At 43.0% G+C, this 18,431-nt stretch overlaps 2 protein-coding genes and 1 long non-coding RNA gene across 4 annotated transcripts in view; 2 read left to right on the plus strand and 1 right to left on the minus strand.

Moving 5' to 3' along the window:
- Window positions 1-2,127: 2,127 nt before the first annotated feature.
- LOC148127082 (uncharacterized) lies at window positions 2,128-4,258 on the plus strand. Its single transcript, XR_015741913.1, has 2 exons — window positions 2,128-2,264; window positions 4,134-4,258. It is a non-coding gene; the product is annotated as an uncharacterized LOC148127082 (long non-coding RNA).
- Window positions 4,259-5,767: 1,509 nt separating this feature from the next.
- On the minus strand, window positions 5,768-12,140 carry RND1 (Rho family GTPase 1). The gene is made up of 5 exons (XM_026714819.2): window positions 11,909-12,140; window positions 11,122-11,209; window positions 9,261-9,370; window positions 8,142-8,276; window positions 5,768-6,676 (listed from the first exon to the last, which is right to left on the minus strand). The coding sequence occupies exons 1-5, from the start codon at window positions 12,026-12,028 to the stop codon at window positions 6,428-6,430; spliced, it is 702 nt and encodes a 233-aa protein (XP_026570604.1). The 5' UTR covers window positions 12,029-12,140; the 3' UTR covers window positions 5,768-6,427.
- A 336-nt stretch (window positions 12,141-12,476) lies between these two features.
- The window catches only part of DRC2 (dynein regulatory complex subunit 2), a 40,833-nt gene continuing 34,878 nt past the window's right edge, over window positions 12,477-18,431 (plus strand). The window contains exon 1 of one of the 2 annotated variants that reach the window (XM_087925304.1): window positions 12,477-12,710. In XM_087925304.1, the coding sequence (XP_087781430.1) occupies window positions 12,622-12,710 (89 nt within the window). In that variant the 5' untranslated portion in view covers window positions 12,477-12,621. The remainder of the gene's footprint in view (window positions 12,711-18,431) is intronic. The other variant, XM_087925303.1, reaches the window with a different exon arrangement.

Raw genomic sequence — 18,431 nt, forward strand, 5'->3', positions numbered from 1 at the left:
AGCGTGCCTCAGACGTTGTTCTGTGCAGAGGCCTGAGCTTTTTGCTCTCATGGTTGGGGGCGGGGGTTAGCTTTATGTAGGAGGTGGAGTTTTCGCATGGGAACATATGAAGCTGATGAGGGTTGACTGGTCGGATGTATGGCTGTATAAATTTTTGCGACCGCTTGACGACCGCAATGCGTTATATAATTTTTTTTTCCTAGTGACTCTCCACATTATTTACAGATCGCCTTTGATCAGTCCTTGCTGAACAGGTCACCAAAAAGGAAACAGCTCAACTAGCATGGATCTGTTCATTTACGTTACATTTGTACATTTTCTGTCCCTTGGGGAACAATAATAACGGCTGAGTATAGAATAGATAGAATAACTTTATTGTCACTTTGAATGTACGCTAATTGGCATACATTAAAATGGAATTTCACTGCTGTGTAAATTGAGTACTACCTATAATCATCTAATGCTATGCAATTAGGTCTGCCTAACAGCAATCCCCCAAAATCTCACCAAGCGAACATCTTTTTCAGTCCCCATTAATTACTGTCTGAAACATGAAAAAGTCAAGAGGCTGCACCTTCTGTACATTAACTAGTGCTCTGCCCTAAATATTGTTTGGCTTTGTCAAAAGACAACTTCTATCTTTTAAGAAATTACAAGGGTGTTAAACTGCTCTACATCTCGGCTTGACCTAAGAAACATGAGCCCCACACTGCAAGCCATAATGTGCTTTGCCTCTTGCCACATATTTTATATCTTTGTGGTATCCCTAATAGTGAGCAGCAGGCTATTCCCTTACAAGTGCAGGTTTACAATGCTGCACAGATGTTTTGCAGAATTACCTAGTGACTCAATTTTCATGGGAGAAAGTGAAGAAGTGAATTTTATTTAATAAAAAGTAATGAAAATCAAGTATTATCCCTCATCCCTTTGTTTAAATCTATGGCCCTTTTAAGGGGTGTCAAGGATGGATCTCACTGTCTTCCCCAGTGAGTGCTGGAGGAAGTAAAATCCTTATCTTGTTCTCCATAACCCCAGTCAACATGCAAATCTTCAAGCTCATGCAATTAAATTGGCAGTTTGCCACATTGTTTATTAATTGTACCAGCCACAAAATTGAGATGCCTGTTGTTTTTCTGTGTGAAAAATGAGGGGAAAAGATTTCATCAGAGGATAACCATACTAGTTTTAAAAAAAGAAGCTTGTTATTACATTAAAGTAAAAATTTGATGTAATTCTATGACGTAAATGTGGTCCTAGCAATGCTACAATAGGACTCAATGTTGAAATAGTCGAATCCATAGTGGAATTTGTTTTTATTTTGCTTTCTAGTACTACTGTGTGATTTTGTTTACAATACATTAAATTAAAAGTATATTATTTTTATCCTTTATGGTAATATATCTATAAAATTATTTTTAACAAATCAATATTACTGTTGAGCTGTAATCAAATGCCATATTTTCCATAAAAATATCACTTCAGATATTTCACAAGCTAAAATAACGCTACCATTTTGCGGGATACATTAACTGCACTAATTGAGACCTACCTATATTATAAAGGTTGAATAGAACACCGAATAGAATAGCTTTTGGATCGATAGACAATCTGAGAGTCATCTGGTATTTTGTGACTGACAGGAATTATCAGTTTTTTATATGATTTCTTTACTTAGCTACATTATTTACTTTTGTTTTCAGTTCCAACAAAACATGTTAGAACATCCATTGTCTTGAAATTAGGATCTCTCCACCTGGGCTGGAACAAGAAGCTTTGCAAAGGTCAAGGAAATGGTCTTTTTCTAACTCATGTTGAATAGCTGGTATTAGGACAGCATCTTCCATTATGTCTAATAGAAGCAACTCAGGGGTTGAAAAGCAGGTCATACAAATCAGACGCGTCACTTTCTTGCTGCTCCCTCTTCAAATATCCATCTGATCTAATAATGAATCTAGCACACTTCGTAACATGGGACTGTCTTTCCCATTTAACTCAGGGTAGTTACACCCATGGAAACTGCCTTCTTTCCCACAGTCCACTCATGTGTACTACCCATTTTGTAAATTTCCATATGAAAGTTTCATAGACCGGATGATTGAAGGCACTTATTTGCTCAGGGGATAAAGTCCAGAACACTTTGTGTTACTGCCTAGCTATGGTGTAGTATATGACAAGCCAGCAAAAGTGTAGATGATTAAGGACTTTGGATCTCAGGCAAGATGACGCATTCAGACATTTTTGTCATCTTTGACTCCCTCTTAGAGGTAAGAATAGGTTCCATTCCTACCCAAGAAAATACTTATAATTTTGTCATTGATAGAATTTTAGACTTTTTCTCTCTCTATCCAACGGAAATAGGTGAGGGTAAAGGTTCGTTCTCTGAGCTTGTGGGTTGGTTTCTGAATGTTTTGTTACCAGGCTAGATAACATCTTCCGATGAGTTTAGGAGATGTGTCAAATGTTCTTCTGTTGGATTCACTGAATTGCATTGCTTATCAACCAAAATTCCAATCCCAATTGTGGTTGTAAACCACAACCTAAACTCCACTGAACATGTTACCTAGTCTGGTAAATAAACGTTCAGAAACCATCCACAAGCTTAGAGAATGAATCTTCATCCTCATTCTATATCCAAGCTACAGATATTTGCCACTATTGGAAATAGAATTGCATCAGCTTCCTCAAAACTATCACAAAATGAGGATGTATATTAAATACAGTATATCCTGATTTCAAATAAAATATATATTTTATTTACCAAGCACAACTCTGTAACAGCAAGAAGGTAATTAAAATGTAATTCAGATGTGGTGTGGTATCCCAAGAGCAGATTAACTGTGCTGTAGAAAGAAAGAAAAATGTTCAGCTAGTAAGTAGGATGGAAAGCCTGGAGAATTAACCAGTTTCAACCCCAGCTTCCAAAAAAATGTAAAATAGCTGCCTTCAAAGGCAAGTCCAACATTATTGGTGGGCTAGCTTGAGGGAAGATGACTACTGGTGATTTGGACTGTGGGAGTATCATTCAACTCATTAAGGGTTCTGCGACCTAATAGCACTTCTAGATGTGCTAGGATTGCAGAATTACCTTTGGTCTTACTAGCTTACTAGCTAAATTCTGGTTAGAGTCTTAACATCTCCAAGGCAACTCAACTGGTTGGAAAAACCAGGAACAGGTTCTCAGGTTTAGTGTACTTCAATGAGTCATTGTTCTTCTATATGACATTTTGCAAACAAAGTCAATGTAATAAGAGAAGCAAAATTCAAGGCTTGGTCTTTCAGTTGCATAGCTTTTAGCAGTATTGAATAGATTTTATTTATCAAGCAGACTCTTTAGCTGGGCCAGCCTTCCCCAGTTTGGGCACCCTTTAGTTGAATGGATACTGTTTCCAGCCAACCCAGGGATTGCTGAGAATTTTGGGATCTGAGGTTCAGACGTCTAGAAGGTAGTAGATGGAAGACTAATGTATACAACAATCACTAAAAAACATGCACCTTTTAGTATTATTGTTGCCTGGAACTGCCATATCCTAAGTCTACAAGTGATGCTCAAAAGGTAACCTTTTTTTTTACAGAGCCCCCAGCATGTGGAGATCCAAGGTTCTCGTGTGTAACTGCAGCTTAACTTGTCTGCCTGTAAAGGCATCTTAGAACAAAGGAGAATGCTCTTGCCACCAATATTCAACTATATTTTTGACCTCTTCTGGACTTGTCTGGATCTGAGAACTAAACAGGATTAGAATTCCAGAGTTACGGGTTGGCCCAATGCCTTTCAATCTTGTCAATTTTAAGGTCTGTAGACCACCACTCCTCAAATCCTGTATAAGCTTGCTGACTGGAAAATTCTGGGGACTGAATTCCACACTTCATAAAGTTGTCTTGGTTGAGAAACACTGGGCAACACTAAAAAAATTTTAAAGTATCATGGAAGGCATTGGCAATCTTCTATCATATAACTGTCAAGAGAACTAACTGCATGGTCTTGTCATAAATTGACCCTGATTCAACAAGTTTACATAAGCTTTACATATGTATTCAGGTTAGGAGTCGCCTTCAGTCTAGCAATAAAATCTTCCGTCAAGCTTGACTTCTCTTTCTTCTGCTCAATAATAACAAAGCACTTATCATACTCTCAGGTGCACATCACTGAAATCGGACAGATTTCGCCAACAGACTCTGCACCTACTACAATGAAGAAATGTGTAACATCTTTGTGAAAAGGACCTCATCAAATGTAAAGTTAAATAAACTAACAACACTGCTCTTGTGTGATGCATTCACTTGTAGCCTTTTCAATCTGTGACTATCTTGCAAAATATTCCTAATGGGTAATGAAGCTTAACCATTGGCAGGCAAGCATCAGACATCAACAAGTGCTTGCAATCCTTATAAAAGAATTTATAAGAACCCATTAGAGAGAAAAAAATAAGACCTGATTTCACAACCAAATAAGCAACCATTTATAGATCAGCCCACCTAAGAGAACTACAGGTAATCCTAAACTTACAACAGTTCATTTTTAGTGACCGTTCAAAGTTGTAACAGCACTGAAAAAAAATGACTGATGACTATTTTTCACATCTGCAATGACCATTGCAGCATCCCCACGATCATGTGATCAAAATTCAGACCCTTGGCAATTGACTCATATTTACAACAGCTGCAATGTCCTGAAGACATGTGATCATCTTTTGCAACCTTCTGACAAACCAAGCCAATGGGAAGGCCAGATGCACTTAACCGTGTTACTAATTTAACAATTACGGTGATTCACTTGACTGTGGCAAGAAAGATCATAAAATGGGGCAAGCATAAATTTTGGGGTCAATTGTGGTCATAAGTGAGGACTACCTGTACTTATCATACAAGAGAATAAGCCCTCTTCCACTAAAAGGGCCTCTTCCATGATAAACATTCACTAACACGGGATTATCAGAAGGGAGTGCTAGATATGCTTTGAACTGGACAAAATAAAATCTAATATATATATACAATTAGTAGATAGGCTGCTATGATAGAAGCAGCAACATGTTTTTTCAGAACCAAAGGATTTCTCCTACTTTGCTGGTTGTATCAATACGGCATTTTAAAATCTTCTAATTCCATGGCACTCTTAGCATTCACAGGATAATTGCAACCAGAAATATAGTTCATGTGATAGAGGCTCAGTTTGTCCATTAAAACCAGGCCACAATTAGCCCACAAGAGCTACTGGGGCAGTTTGTGATCACCCTACAGAAGAGGTATGATTTAAATTAAGAGCTCTATTTAAAATCAGGAGCCTTCAGCATAGCAGTGTTTGCAGAATACATCTCCAAATTAAAAATACAGCAAAATCCTGGCCTGAGACTACAAATCTGAAATAAAATGTTTATGTTTCAGGAGCCAAAACAAAGCAGCCTCCCAAAAGCTATTGATCCCAACTGCCAGCATCCTTCCCTGTTGGCCAGAGACTAGGATTGGTGGGAATTGGAATGTAAAAGCGGTACATATTGCCTATCTTAGATCCAGCTGATTTCCTTCACTTTGACTGACGAAAGCCACACCAGGTAGCTCCCAGATTTAGAGTCATTTGGAAATGTTTTAAATATTACTTTAGGACTTTGACCCACAGCTAGAACAACGGGAAGGCAAACCCCCTGCCCCCCCAACCTTTGGGGATGAGGGAAAGGAATCAAAATTTGAAGTGTTGTAAAATAGTTTCTCCTTATTCCCTTCTATCACTGGGAGAGCGGAAGAGAGGTGATGGCAAAGAAGAAAGCCCTTTGAATAAGATGGTTAATCTGCATTATATTTTCATGAATAAATAAGTTCTCTTTTAATAACACTGAACATTTCACAGATCTCCCCCCTCCCCCTATATTTCCATTCTTTCCACACATATACACAAGATCAATAGGTCATTCTCTCCCCCCCAGCTTTATTTCCACGAGGGGTGCCTGGGCACCTGTACCCTAGATTCAGAGAGGGGTACATGTGCTGGCATAGAGGGAGATGCTTGCACTCAGTCCGCATCCAACAGGCAATTGATAAGCAGCAGGTGTATGGGATGACCCAGGGCCAAAGGAAGAATATTAACTGTGCATTGGCAAGGCGGGATAGTGGTGGTGGTAATCCCCCCCTCCAGTTCCTTCAAATATGCGCCATAGTCACCAGGAGCTACCGTCCAAGATGTCGCTGTGCCAAGCCCCAAGACTTGCAGAGGAGGCAAGTCTTGCACCAATCTTCGTTCAAGCCGTCCAGCCATGTTTTGCCGTTTCCCCCTCTTCCCTGGATAGCAGGAAGAAAGGGAAACTGGATCCTTCTGAACTTTCCAGCTCTGGCTTGGAGGAGCCAAGCCCGGTCCCTGAATCCCACACCCTGGAGGGGGGCCACCTGGAGGCCCAGGAGTCCACAGCGGTTCCATCACCACCCTCTCCTGCCAGCTCCTTCACATGACGGAACAACTTTTTGCTTTCTCCTTCTTAAAAGTGGAAGAAATGAGCTCCGATCGGCTGGGAAGACGGAGAAGTCTCTTGGGGAAGCTTCGGGTGGGGCTCTTGGGGGGCCCTGGGAGGCCAGGCTTGGTGAGGCAGAGGGACGCCACTGTCCGGAAGATGCTGTGGACACTCTTCTCTGATGTGAAGGCAGAGCATTCTAGGTAACTTTCTGCTCCCAGCTGCTTGGCGACAGAACAACCCTGGAAAGGAAAAGAGGCATTAGGACTCCCCTCAGGGCAGTGATGGCTAACCTTTTCAGCACCAAGTCCCCAAAGCCCATGTGCGTGCACCCCCAAAATGCAACACGCACATGCTCCTGTGCATGCACCCCACCCTGTTCATGCGCAGCAGAGAGCCAAAGACCAGCCGGTTGGCAGGAGGTGCGCGCGCATGCGCAGCGGTGCTGAGCTGGGGCGATGGCGCATAAGCCCACAGAGAGGGCTCTGCATGCCACATAGGTTTGCCATCACGGCCTTAGCGCTTTTACAGAACAAACACCAGGCTCATGGTAGGGTCTTCAGGGGCCGTAGAGGAATGAGGACATGGAGGAATATGGTCCTCCCATGGAAGGACTGGACTATTATTCTCATCCTTCAGGAGCTGACCAAGCAAAATGACTTTTCGCTTTCTATGAAAGAGCACTTTTCTCACTCCACCAGGGGGCTTTTCAAGTTCCTTTGGCAAAGAAGGGAACAATAGCCACCAACACTGATGCAATACCGCTTAGAATAGAAATCAGTAATCTAGTGTCCTCTGGGATTTTAGGCTACAGTTCTCACAACAGCAATAGCCCTTAGACTTATACACCGCTTTGTAGAGCGTTACAGCCCTGTCTAAGTGGTTTACAGCAGCGCCCTTCCCCGCCCCCCAACTATTTGGGCACCAGGGACCAGCAGCGTGGAGAGAGGTTCCCCCCCACCCCCACCAGACCAGAGGGGGAGTAGTTTTGCATGCTGCCTGTATCCCGTGGATGGGGTTGTGCTTGTTTGTGCAGCCTGGTTTCCGGCATGCCATGGTCTAGTGCCAGTCCACAGACCAGAGGTTGGAAACTCCTGGTTTACAGAGCCAGCATATTTCCCCCAACAATCTGGGTCCTCAGAAAGATGGAAGGCTGAGCCAACCTTGAACTGTTAGGATCGAACTGTCAATTTAACCTGCAATACTGCATTCTAGCCACTGCGCCATCACGGCTGTTTATTTTCAGTTTTCCTTGATTAATCTTAGTAGAACTACCGGTCCAAACCATTTAAGAGTATACCAGGTTTCTACCTCTGGCCTACAATCCTCACTGGATTAACTTTATGGATTTAGAGTTATCTGCCCACCCATCTCAAGTATGTGATTCTGATAACAAACAGGGTGTTTGCAGGAAATTGGCTGTGATCCAGCAGTGGTTTTATATTCTTATAGAAATAATACTTCATTGCAGGCATTTCCAATAACACAGCAATACTTGAAGGTGAAAGATGACAAGTTCATTAGCATATGCAAGCCTTAAGTCTAGCGTCCCTGATACTATTTTAGTCATCTTGGAAAGAAGAAGAAAAAGGTAAACTAGAACAAGTTTGAAAATGAGGAGGCCTGATGCCCCAGGAAAGGTCCCAGTTGAAAGAAAGAATTGCCAATAGATATTCAGACCAGTACCAACATCCTGTATTGCCTCACCTGTTCATAAGAGACTGGGGCTTGCTTTTGGTGAGACAACTCCATCAGCGTGCTGAGGTCAGTGCGCAGGTCTGTCTTGCATCCTATCAGCAGCACACGGGTATTGTGACAATAGTCCAAGATTTCAGTCTTCCACTGGAAAGGAAAAAGACAGTACAAGAAATGTTAAAGTCATTTAATACAAGTCTTAAGAGCACATCTTGGTTAGAGAAACTGCCCTGATCTGCCATTGCAATTCCCTGCTATCCAGGCCAAGTTAAAAACAAAATGCACCACAAAGCAAAGTAATTAAACAATTGGTATCACCATTTCCCTTTTTGCCACAATGAATGCAGGCCTTTTAAATATCAAATGTCCTATGTGAAATATTAAGATCTTTTCAAATGCACACCGAAGAAATCACCATAGCTTCCTTGATCTCAATAGTTCTAATTCTGAGCAGAGTTGCACTGAATTCAAACCCATTCTTCTAAAATTAGGGAAAAGAAACTTATTGGGTGACATTTCTCACCAATGCAGTATCTGTACCTAATAAGAAACCTTCAGAGTCTGAAACCTGTGATGTTGATTACAGTGGTACACATTTAAAAAAAACTGTAGAATTTCCTTCTCAAAATACAATCTCTTACAATCCCTTTAGAGGCCTATATACAAGTTCCAGAGTACTCGAAATGCTTGCTTCAACAATGAAATTTATTTTGTGGCAAAAAAACAAAATGCCATACAAAGTGAGTAATTAAATGAATTGTATTTAAAACTTCTGTATTACTTTTAAAGTAGGGTTTTAAAACTAGAGCTATTTCTTTGTTCTGGTCCACCCTACTTTTGGTGATGTTAGCTTCTCTCTCCTCAGTGCCTCAAAGTCACTCATATTTCCCTTTTTCCCCCTTTAAAAACATCCTCAAAGCTTTAGATCAGGGCTCTTCAAACTTGGTAGCTTTAAAGACTTGTGGACTTCAACTCCCAGAATTCCTCCTCCAGTCATGTTAGCTCAGGAATTCTGGGAGTTGAAATCCACAAGTCTTGAACTTGCCAAGTTTGAAGGCCCTTGCTTTAGATCAAGTCAAGTCCCAGTAGGCAGGACAATGGGATCATCTAGCCAGGTCACACCTTCCTTACCTTCTTCATTGCACTATCCATGGTCTCAGGACGACTGACATCAAAACAGAGCAGGACGGCATCTGAATCACTGTAGCATAGGGGGCGCACATTGTCATAATATGGGGATCCTACGAGAAGTAGTGAGAAAAGCCATGAAGTGACTCAACACGTCCTTCTCTTTCCCCTTTGCCAATATTGTTGAGGGGGAAAAAAGTTGCTTGCATGAATGACAGATGATAAAACTGCCCAGTGCTGGGATTAGATACACTTCCAGGTTTTGTGCTTTTAACACCCCTCTCCCCCTTCAAAGGAATAACATGAAAAAGTAACAGGAGTCAGAAATCTGCAGGGCTTTGCTTACTCACTCCCATCCTTCATATCCCCAGGAAATAGTTCAACCACGTTTTACCAAACAAAGTCCATTTCCTCTTTCACACCTGACATATAAGCAATACTGAATGTGGAAAAAAAAAAGGGATACAGACATTTCCAATTACAGAGATTTACGAGGAGAGTATGTAGTTTAGAGGGAAGAATGGAGTTGTCCGGTAACATTTCTCATTAAACATGGAGAAAAATGAGTTGTGCATGTTCCAGGCATGTCATACATGCAGGAACAGCGAATGGACTATGGCGGTGTAGTGTTGGCTGGCTGCAAAGTGAGGGAGAGATGAATAATATACACAGGCTATTCTCCCCCCTCAGGAACCGCAGCATCCAAAATGTTGCAGCCCAGACGCTTCGTGCCTAGAATAGCAATCAGCCCCTGGTTCCCTGCACCAGCACAATCACCATGGCAACAAGGGGATCCAAATAGCCAGGGTCCCCCCACTTTCAATCCCCTTCAAAAGAGGGGATGATGCCCATCCCTAGTTGCTAGGAGAACTCTCTTCTTGGCACCTCCTCCATCACACATACAATACTTTCAAGAGCCCCCTTATTATAAAGGGCTGCTTTGCCCCCTTGATTCCTCTTGCAGAATCCACTGAACCCCTTTTGCCCTGGGATTCTTCCTCAATGTGCATGAAAAACCGGGAAAATCACACACACACACACATCACACATTCAGGGAGAGATGAAGGGATGGATAAAATAGATGGGTGGGAGCTTAACAGCCTTCACAGGGTTTATCAGAAGGACTGGGGGAAAAAGCAGGTGCAAGCAGTAGATGGGGTGGGACTGCTGCATTACTTAAAAGGCTGAGATACCGGAGCATCTTATTTAAGGAGCTAGAAAAAGTCTCTAGCCCAGGTTTGAAATCTCAAAATAGATGTTTAGCGCCACTTCCCTTTAAGAATGGTTCGGAGGTGGTATTTGGTCAAGATGCAAGCCTTAAAAGTCTTACTCTTACCAATCTCTTCTAGTTTCACATCATACCCACCCACTCAATATAAATCCTTAAAAAGGTATTAGTTTCTACATATAAATGCAAAAATATCTTTCCAGTCCAAGATTGCAACACTACAATACACAAAGCACATTATCCTTTCTTTGTGCTAAAGGTTTGAAATACACATATATGGTCTAACTTGCCTCAAAAAACTACCTCTAAGCCAGGCCATGTATTGTTCTTTCCCAGTTATGACAAAAAGCACCTTCATGCATTTCTACCTGCAGTGTAGTCTTCCTGACCTCAAAACTAAACAGACTAGTAAGTCTTCTGCCTCCCCCTTACCTCCCTTAGAAACAGACTAGAACTCCTCATTTCATACACCAGGTAGTAATCAGTAGCAAGGAATGTTCAGGATTGATATCCCTTGGCCAGCTACTAGGTCCTACACAAGCTAGTCCTTCAGTTAGACCACTCCATTGCAGCATAAGGAGAATGTGGGTCGGTCCTGAGCAGCAGCCAAGCACAGAAGGAAAAGAGGTGCCTTACCAGATGTGTCCCACAGACTGAGCTCCACCCGTTGCTCCTCCGTTTCCAGGCATGCTGTGTAGTTCTCAAAAACAGTGGGCACGTAGGTCTAAAATAAAGACAGAAGACAGAGAATCATCATCCCGTGAACACAGCAATCGGTTGTGTGTTTATTAGAACAAGAAGGGGGGGCTTGGCCAAAACGGCCTTCCTAGCTCCAAAACGAGCAAAAATGGAGATGGGGGGGCAGCTCCTGCATAGGATTTGCACACAGCCCGAAATCGCAATTACTATCGAGCAAGCAACAGAGATGGTCAGTGAATACCTCTGCAACTCAAGCCGCTTGGGGGGATACCGACAGGCTGCAAACCGATGAGATTGGCAGCAGCCCGCAACCCGCCCCGAAGCAACGGAGACCACTTGGCGCGCCAAGTACTCCAGGAAAGCTACAAGGGACTTCCAAATCTGCGCAGAGGCGGCAACACCGGTGCTCTGCAAGAGACCGGGCTTAGGTAAGGGCAGAGCAAGCCCCCGAGAAGGGCCGGGAGCCACGTGATGCCATTCCAGCGAAGTCGGATCTCCCGGCTGGAGGGGAAACCGCATGGCAGGAAGCCCCCCACCCCACCCTCCGAGGTATCCCGCATGAGGGACCCATCCAATTCCCCGCGAAACGAGAAGAGGCGCAAAAGAACGCGCGGGTGCCAAAGCCGCTGGGGGGGGGGAAGCGCAAGATAACGCTTTTCACCCTCCCGCGATCGCAGAGGAAGCCGCCCCTCCACCCCTCCCCAAGCCGGCTGGTTCCTCTTACCTCCGGGTAGCAGTCTTTGGCCAGGACCTGAAGCATGGCCGTCTTGCCACAATGTACATCCCCCACCAGAACCAACTTGCACCGGGCCACTACTGGCTGAGGAGTCCTTCTCTCCCTCATGGCAGCGGTAAACGAAGCGGGCGGCAACCGCAACACCAGCGTTCGCGACTTGCAGCAAAATCCCAGCACTCCCCCAACCCGCCGGCTAAATTAATACAGCGGGCGGGGCAGGGAGTCCTAATAGGGAATGCGGGGAGCCAATGAAACGTAGAGTTGGGCACCGATCAGCCAATCAGAAGAAGCTGGCCCAATGACCAGCGCTTGGAAGGGGAAGCTGAGTCAGAGTTTCCCCCCCCCGCCCCGCCCCCTCCGTTCTTACCTGGTCGGGTCATTTTTTTTTTTTTTTTGCCATGAGAGTCAATCATCGGCCAAGAGGCGACTTATCATCCACGCTGATAAGGGCTTCCTTGTGTTTGTTTTTCCATAGAGTACGTAGAATTAGAGTCGTCCCTCCGTCCGTGATAAAATAGGTCGACTCTTTCAATAAAGCAATGGGTGACTAAGACTTCTTCCCGGGCCCCGGCAGGAGGAAGAGGGAGAAGATGCCTTGACAGACCTTCCGGAAACACCTGGACGGAGAACAGCCTCTTCGACGTACTCCAGAGCCTGCCCTCGTGTTCTCGTGTGATCCATTTCTAAAGAGCGCAGGGTGTATGCGTGTGTGTGTGTGTGGGGGGGGTCCGCTTTCTGCCAGGCCAGACACAGCCTTTCGGATGGTCTGCACGCGTGGCCCCCAAATAAGGTAAGGCGGGAGAAGGACCATCTGTCCTGTTATTGAGGTCACCGAAGGCTGCCGTGAGCATTCACCTGCCCCCCTACACACACACACACGGGTTTCAAACTTGATTGCAGAAAGTACGACTTCAGCAACAGGGTGGTCAATGCCTGGAATGCACTCCCTGACTCTGTTGTTACATCCTCAAACCCCCCACTCCTTTAACCTCAAACTACCTATTATTGACCTCACCCCATTCCTAAGAGGTCTGTAAGGGGCGTGCATAAGTGCACCATCGTGCCTACCATCCCTGTCCTATTGTCCTCATTTATTTGTACCTATTTCCTGTATTCTTACTCATGTTTATACTTATATCTATAATCTTGTGATTGACAAATCAAATATATAAAAAATAAAATAAATAAAAGACTCTCCCACTCTGCCAAAGTGACTCCCATTGCCCAACTTATTTTGCAAAATTAGGCCAGACCTGGCAGCAGATCTCCAAGTTATTAGGGCTGGGAAGAATGGCAAGGTAATTTTGCTGTTGGGGGTGGGGGTGGGAGAGCAGATCTTTAGGCCCCAGGTCTCCTATCCAGAGGTCTTCCACAATTGGAGAACTGTTGCGGGAAGGGAAGTGGAAAGGAAGCTGCTTATTAATGCCCTCCTTCAGGGTGCAACTGCTTCCTGTTCCAAAGGTTTGGGTGAGGCCATTATTTTATATCTGTCCAGTGAGGAGAGCTGAATATATGTTTCACTATATGTTCAATGTTCTTCAACCCAACTGACACCCAAAATGCTTGCTTTTCCTCCATCCTTCCCCTCTCTTGCACACGCTGAGAAGCGGGGAAATCAGGTCCCCTTCTCTCTCATTGCAGCTGTTCCCATGGTTGACAGAGAAACAGGGGAGAGAGATACCATTAAAGGTAAGATACTTTGGTGCCAGTTCCCTGATTCCATAGAGCAGTGCTTTTCAAACGGGAAATTCTGGGAATTGAAGTTCATACATCTTAAAGTGCCCAAGTTTGAAAAACAAGTGCCATGGAGTGATGCTAAGGGGAATTGCAGAATTGACACCTGAAGATCCAGGCTGGCAGGAAAGGCTTTCTTCATCCCACCTCTCAGTGTCATGTCAACGGAAATCCCTTGTTCTATTTCATTACTAAAGTAGAAGAAGAATCAGCATTGCAGTCAACACAGAAGAACTTGCTTTCCTTCCAGCTTCCATACTGGAGAACAGTATACTTCAAATGCTATTGTTCAAAACAGTCCTAAGTTTGTTGGGTCAGTGACTGAGTATTGTTTTTCTTTCAGGGGTCCTACATTAGAGGAAATGTGGAGGTAGATACATATGGTTTTCACCTAGAAAACCAGCCTGCACAAGTAGGTGTGTAGTCATGTGATTCAAATGTGCAGTGGAACTTGCTTTGTGGAAAGTGTCAAGTGTTCATAAATTCAGAAAGGTGCACACAAGCTTTTCAGCACTGATATTTTAAATATAATCCTGAGAGCAGGTTCTCAGAGTGTATTAAATGTTCAGAGAGCTCAGACTGAAAGCAAGGTTTAGGTTAATAATAAAAAATAATACAGGTTATCCTCATTTAGTGGCTACAATTGGGGCATTTAAGTGAAACAATGGTTGTGGCTTATGATTCTACGTCAGCTTTGCTTTAGAGACCTGCTGAGATTGTAAAAATTAGGATTGGTCATAAAATTACTTTTTAATCATTTTCATAATTCTGAACAGTTGCTACATGAGGCATTCACTAAAAGAAACAGTTAACAGGTCTGCAGATCGTGTTTTAGCACCAAACTGTAGTCTCTTCTCATGTAGTGGAGATCAAATGAATTGTTGCTTTTGTCTTCTCAAGTTTGACAATGTCTTGTTTCTGAATGGCATATTCACTTGCTAAATGAGGACTATCTGTAATTATTCCAAGTCCCGCTAATAGCCATGTACTTAATGTACTCAAGCCAACAGTGGCACTTCAAGTCTACAGTCAGAGGTCTCTTGGGGCTTTCCTTAGGTCTTGAGTTAAATGCTCCTTCTCTCAGTCCACAGAGAACTATATTGGCTTGTGATGTGTTATCCTCATCACATGCGTCTTCTGCCTGCATTCTCAATTACTGTGGTGCCTTGACTTTTCCAATGGGTGACTAAGTCTAACAGGTGTTCCACACCTTCAGGCTAGTCTTAGATACTATTTCAGCACTGGAACAGCCAAGAATGACCTAAGCTTATCTAACTTCGGAGATGAGGAAGAAGGGAAAGAAGTGTTGTGAGGGTGATTGAAAAAAAAAAACAAGGTTTCAGGCCATATTTTACTGTAGTTTGGCACACACATTCTCCTGTAGAATTTCAGATCCCTTTTTATTACTCAGCTGAGACAACTGAGATCCAATTGGTCTGCAGATCATGTGTTTTAGCACCAAACTGTAGTCTCTTCTCATGTAGCGGAGATCAAATGAATTTTTGCTTTTGTCTTCTCAAGTTTGACAATGTCTTGTTTCTGAATGGCATATTCACAGTTCTCTTGTTTTACTTTCGTAACACTCCCATAAGGAAAATTATTGGCTGAGAGTTATTGGTTACCTGAAGTACATTATTGAGCATGGAATATAATCCAGGCCTCTTAAACCTAAATGCAGCAGCCAGTTCACTGCAACAAGCAAGTCAAAATCTGAGCAGGCTGTGAAAAAGATGCTAGGATCAAATTCCACTTGTTAGAAACCAAGATATACTGCTTGGTTCTTAAAGCTGAATCATAGACACAAGTCATATTGCACAGTGCTGACCTGATCCAGTGATAAATCAGCAGCCTCTGGTGTATTATGGCCAGGCAGAACTGTTTGAGAATAATATCCCACATCCAGAGAATTGTATCCCCACACACAATGGGTGTGTTCCAGTGGTGGGATGCTGTCTGTTCGGACTGGTTCTACTGAACCAGTAGCTCTGATGATCAGCTGGCCCCACCCACCTGCCTCCGCCCTATCCTGTCCTATATTTCCGCATTTTTCAGCTCAGCTGATTCACATGGCATAGTGGATTCCTGTGCCTCAGCTGTTTTACTTACGGGGCTGCCCTAGAAGGTAAGGTGTAGTGCTTGAAATTGGTGTATTTTGAACGCTGCATGCAAAGCACTCTCTCATAGAACCGGTAGTAAAAAAATTTGAATCCCACCACTGGTGTGTTCCTGTCCATGCACACCCTGTCAACAATAACAGCTACGGGTAAAAGCTGTGCATTTACTAAAGCTAAGAACCACAGCTTTCCTTCAGTTCCCAAAATTGGATAGCAAGCAAGTGTGCATCCTGTTTCATTATGAACCATGTAACAGACTGGCCTGCCTCTTCATGTGAATGCTATTAATGTGTGAAGAACATGTGTTCTTCCACGAATCTGCCATAACCTACATTAGGATGTAGCTGAAGGTCAAATATATGTAAGAGGCTGCACATGGCTTTGTTACCTAGTTGTAAGCAAAGAGGTCAAGGTGCAAGGTCCTCCATTCAACATTCTTGGAGGAAGCAGGGGGAAAATAGTAGGCAGTAGCAGTAATAAATATCACGATTTCTGGACTCTCTGACCTTCTGCTAATGCTAAAATTTGAGTAGACAATCCTCATACTTCTTCAAATATAGCTTGAAGATAGGGATTGGTGAGATTTCTGGTATTAATCTGTTTAGGAACAAATTTTGGTTGCATACTGCCAGCAAGTCCATGAGAGAATTCATGGTAGCTATAACATAACTCAACTAGCATTTATCGTTTCTTGAGAAGAAATCTGTCATGACACGAACTCCACTTTCTAAGCTATTCTAAATTGTTCTAATAACTGGATAAGGGTTGTCAGTGGGGACATGGTATGCCAGTATAGTTTTCTGCTGACTGCAAGGTAATAGATGCTATTTCAGCTCAGGAGTGGGGGAAAGTCTGCTTCAAACCACTGCAGTCTTCTGACCTCCTTCCTAGATGCTGTGTAAGAAAGCCAACAGCTTGCTATGTCTATTGGTATTATCAAAATAATAGGGAAAACCGGAGGAGTAATACCTCCTTAAAAAACCTTGGTCCAACTGGCCCAGCTGGTAGGACCTGGTAAGGGCCCCTTTCCAGGGTTAAAGGAGAAGATGGTCAACAGTTTTGAAGCAGTGGTGGGATTCCAAAAGTTTGATCACGGTTGGGTGGGAGTGGCTTAGTGGCCGCGCTTTGCGTGCGCACTCTTTTTCCCTCCCTGCCATTTCTTCATCTCATTCTCAACCCATGTCTGAGGCAACTTTATAATTCTTCTGGTGTTAAAGCTGTTTTTTCCCCCTTAAGCTGGTGGCAACCCATCTAGTTTTACCAAAGGTGTGATCCAATGTGTTTCACTGACCATTCTGTTGATGCAAGAGATGAATAATATTTGGGAAGGGAGATCAACCTAGCATTTACTGTATTGGCACATTCGGGTGATGCAGTTGTATTTCCTCATGCCTGATCAATGTTCTAAAAGTCCAGGGACAGCCTCCCGTTTTTTTTGCATGAGGGGAGTAGTTGAGACCAGTTTGTTGTCATATTGTTTGCTGCTGACCTTGTTGGATTTATCCCCCAAACCAGGATGGACATGATAGAAATTGGCATTGGAACAATAATTTTATGATGATACAGTTTTCTGTCAAGGCAGAGAATGGTGGGGACCACTTCACTTGGCAGGGGTAAAGGCTCTTGCTGTGGAGTTCAAGGGCAAGAGAATTAACCCCAGTCAACAAGTATGACAGGAAATTCCCTGTAATTCTTCTGAAATGATTTGGGAAGTTCCCAAAATAATTTGTAATGGAAAGTAACTTGGAATTAATAGACTTGTTTTTGCATGCATGCCTAGATCAAGGAAGTGTGAAATCTTCTGCTTTCTATTTTAAGGGTTGATTCACAGCCTGCCCGTAATAAGACATTTCAGAGAATTCACATCAGTTTGTAGACTTGCTGCAAACAGTATGTCTGAGAATTGTGAGATGGGAATTAAAAATTTAAAAAGTGTGCATAGGCAATTGAGTGTGCAAAAAATGTATACTTTGTGGCACAAGGAAAAAAAAGAGATATTGAACTATGAAGATACCTTAAAGGTATGAAGAGCCATGGTGGCGCAGTGGTTAGAATGCAATAACTCAGGCTACTTCTGCTGACTGCCAGCTGCCTGCAATTTGCCCGTTCAGATCCCACCAGGTTCAAGGTTGACTCGGCCTTCCATCCGAGGTGGGTAAAATGAGGACCCAGATTGTTGGGGGCAATATGGTGACTCTGTAAACCACTTAGAGAGGGCTGTAAAGTACTATTGAAGCAGTATATAAGTCTAAGTGCTATTGCTCTTAAATGCCATCAATTATTATAAATTACAGTTATTTCTGTTTTAAAACATACTGGCTCCATTTTGAAAGCCAAGAAATGAAACTTGGAATCTTAGTAGTCTTCTTGTAACTGGGACCAGCCCTTCTCCAGGTTAAACACATCCACAGTGACAGTCACTGCCTTCAGAATGGGGGCAGTGATTAGAGGTTTTTCAACTTGATTGTTTCCTCAGGTATATTTACAGTAGGCATGAATAGGCTTTTTATTTTTATTGGGTAGCTGTGTATACTTTTTAACTTCTCTATCTTTAATCCATGACTGTATATTTTAATAAACCAAGGGTGAGTGATTACAAATAACCATTGACTTATGATCACAATCGAACCCAAAATTTCTAAGTGAGACATTTGTTAAGCAAT

This window comes from Pseudonaja textilis, chromosome 2 (assembly GCF_049901715.1).
Source record: "Pseudonaja textilis isolate UNSWEBS1 chromosome 2, rPseTex1.2, whole genome shotgun sequence".
NCBI lineage: Eukaryota > Metazoa > Chordata > Lepidosauria > Squamata > Elapidae > Pseudonaja > Pseudonaja textilis.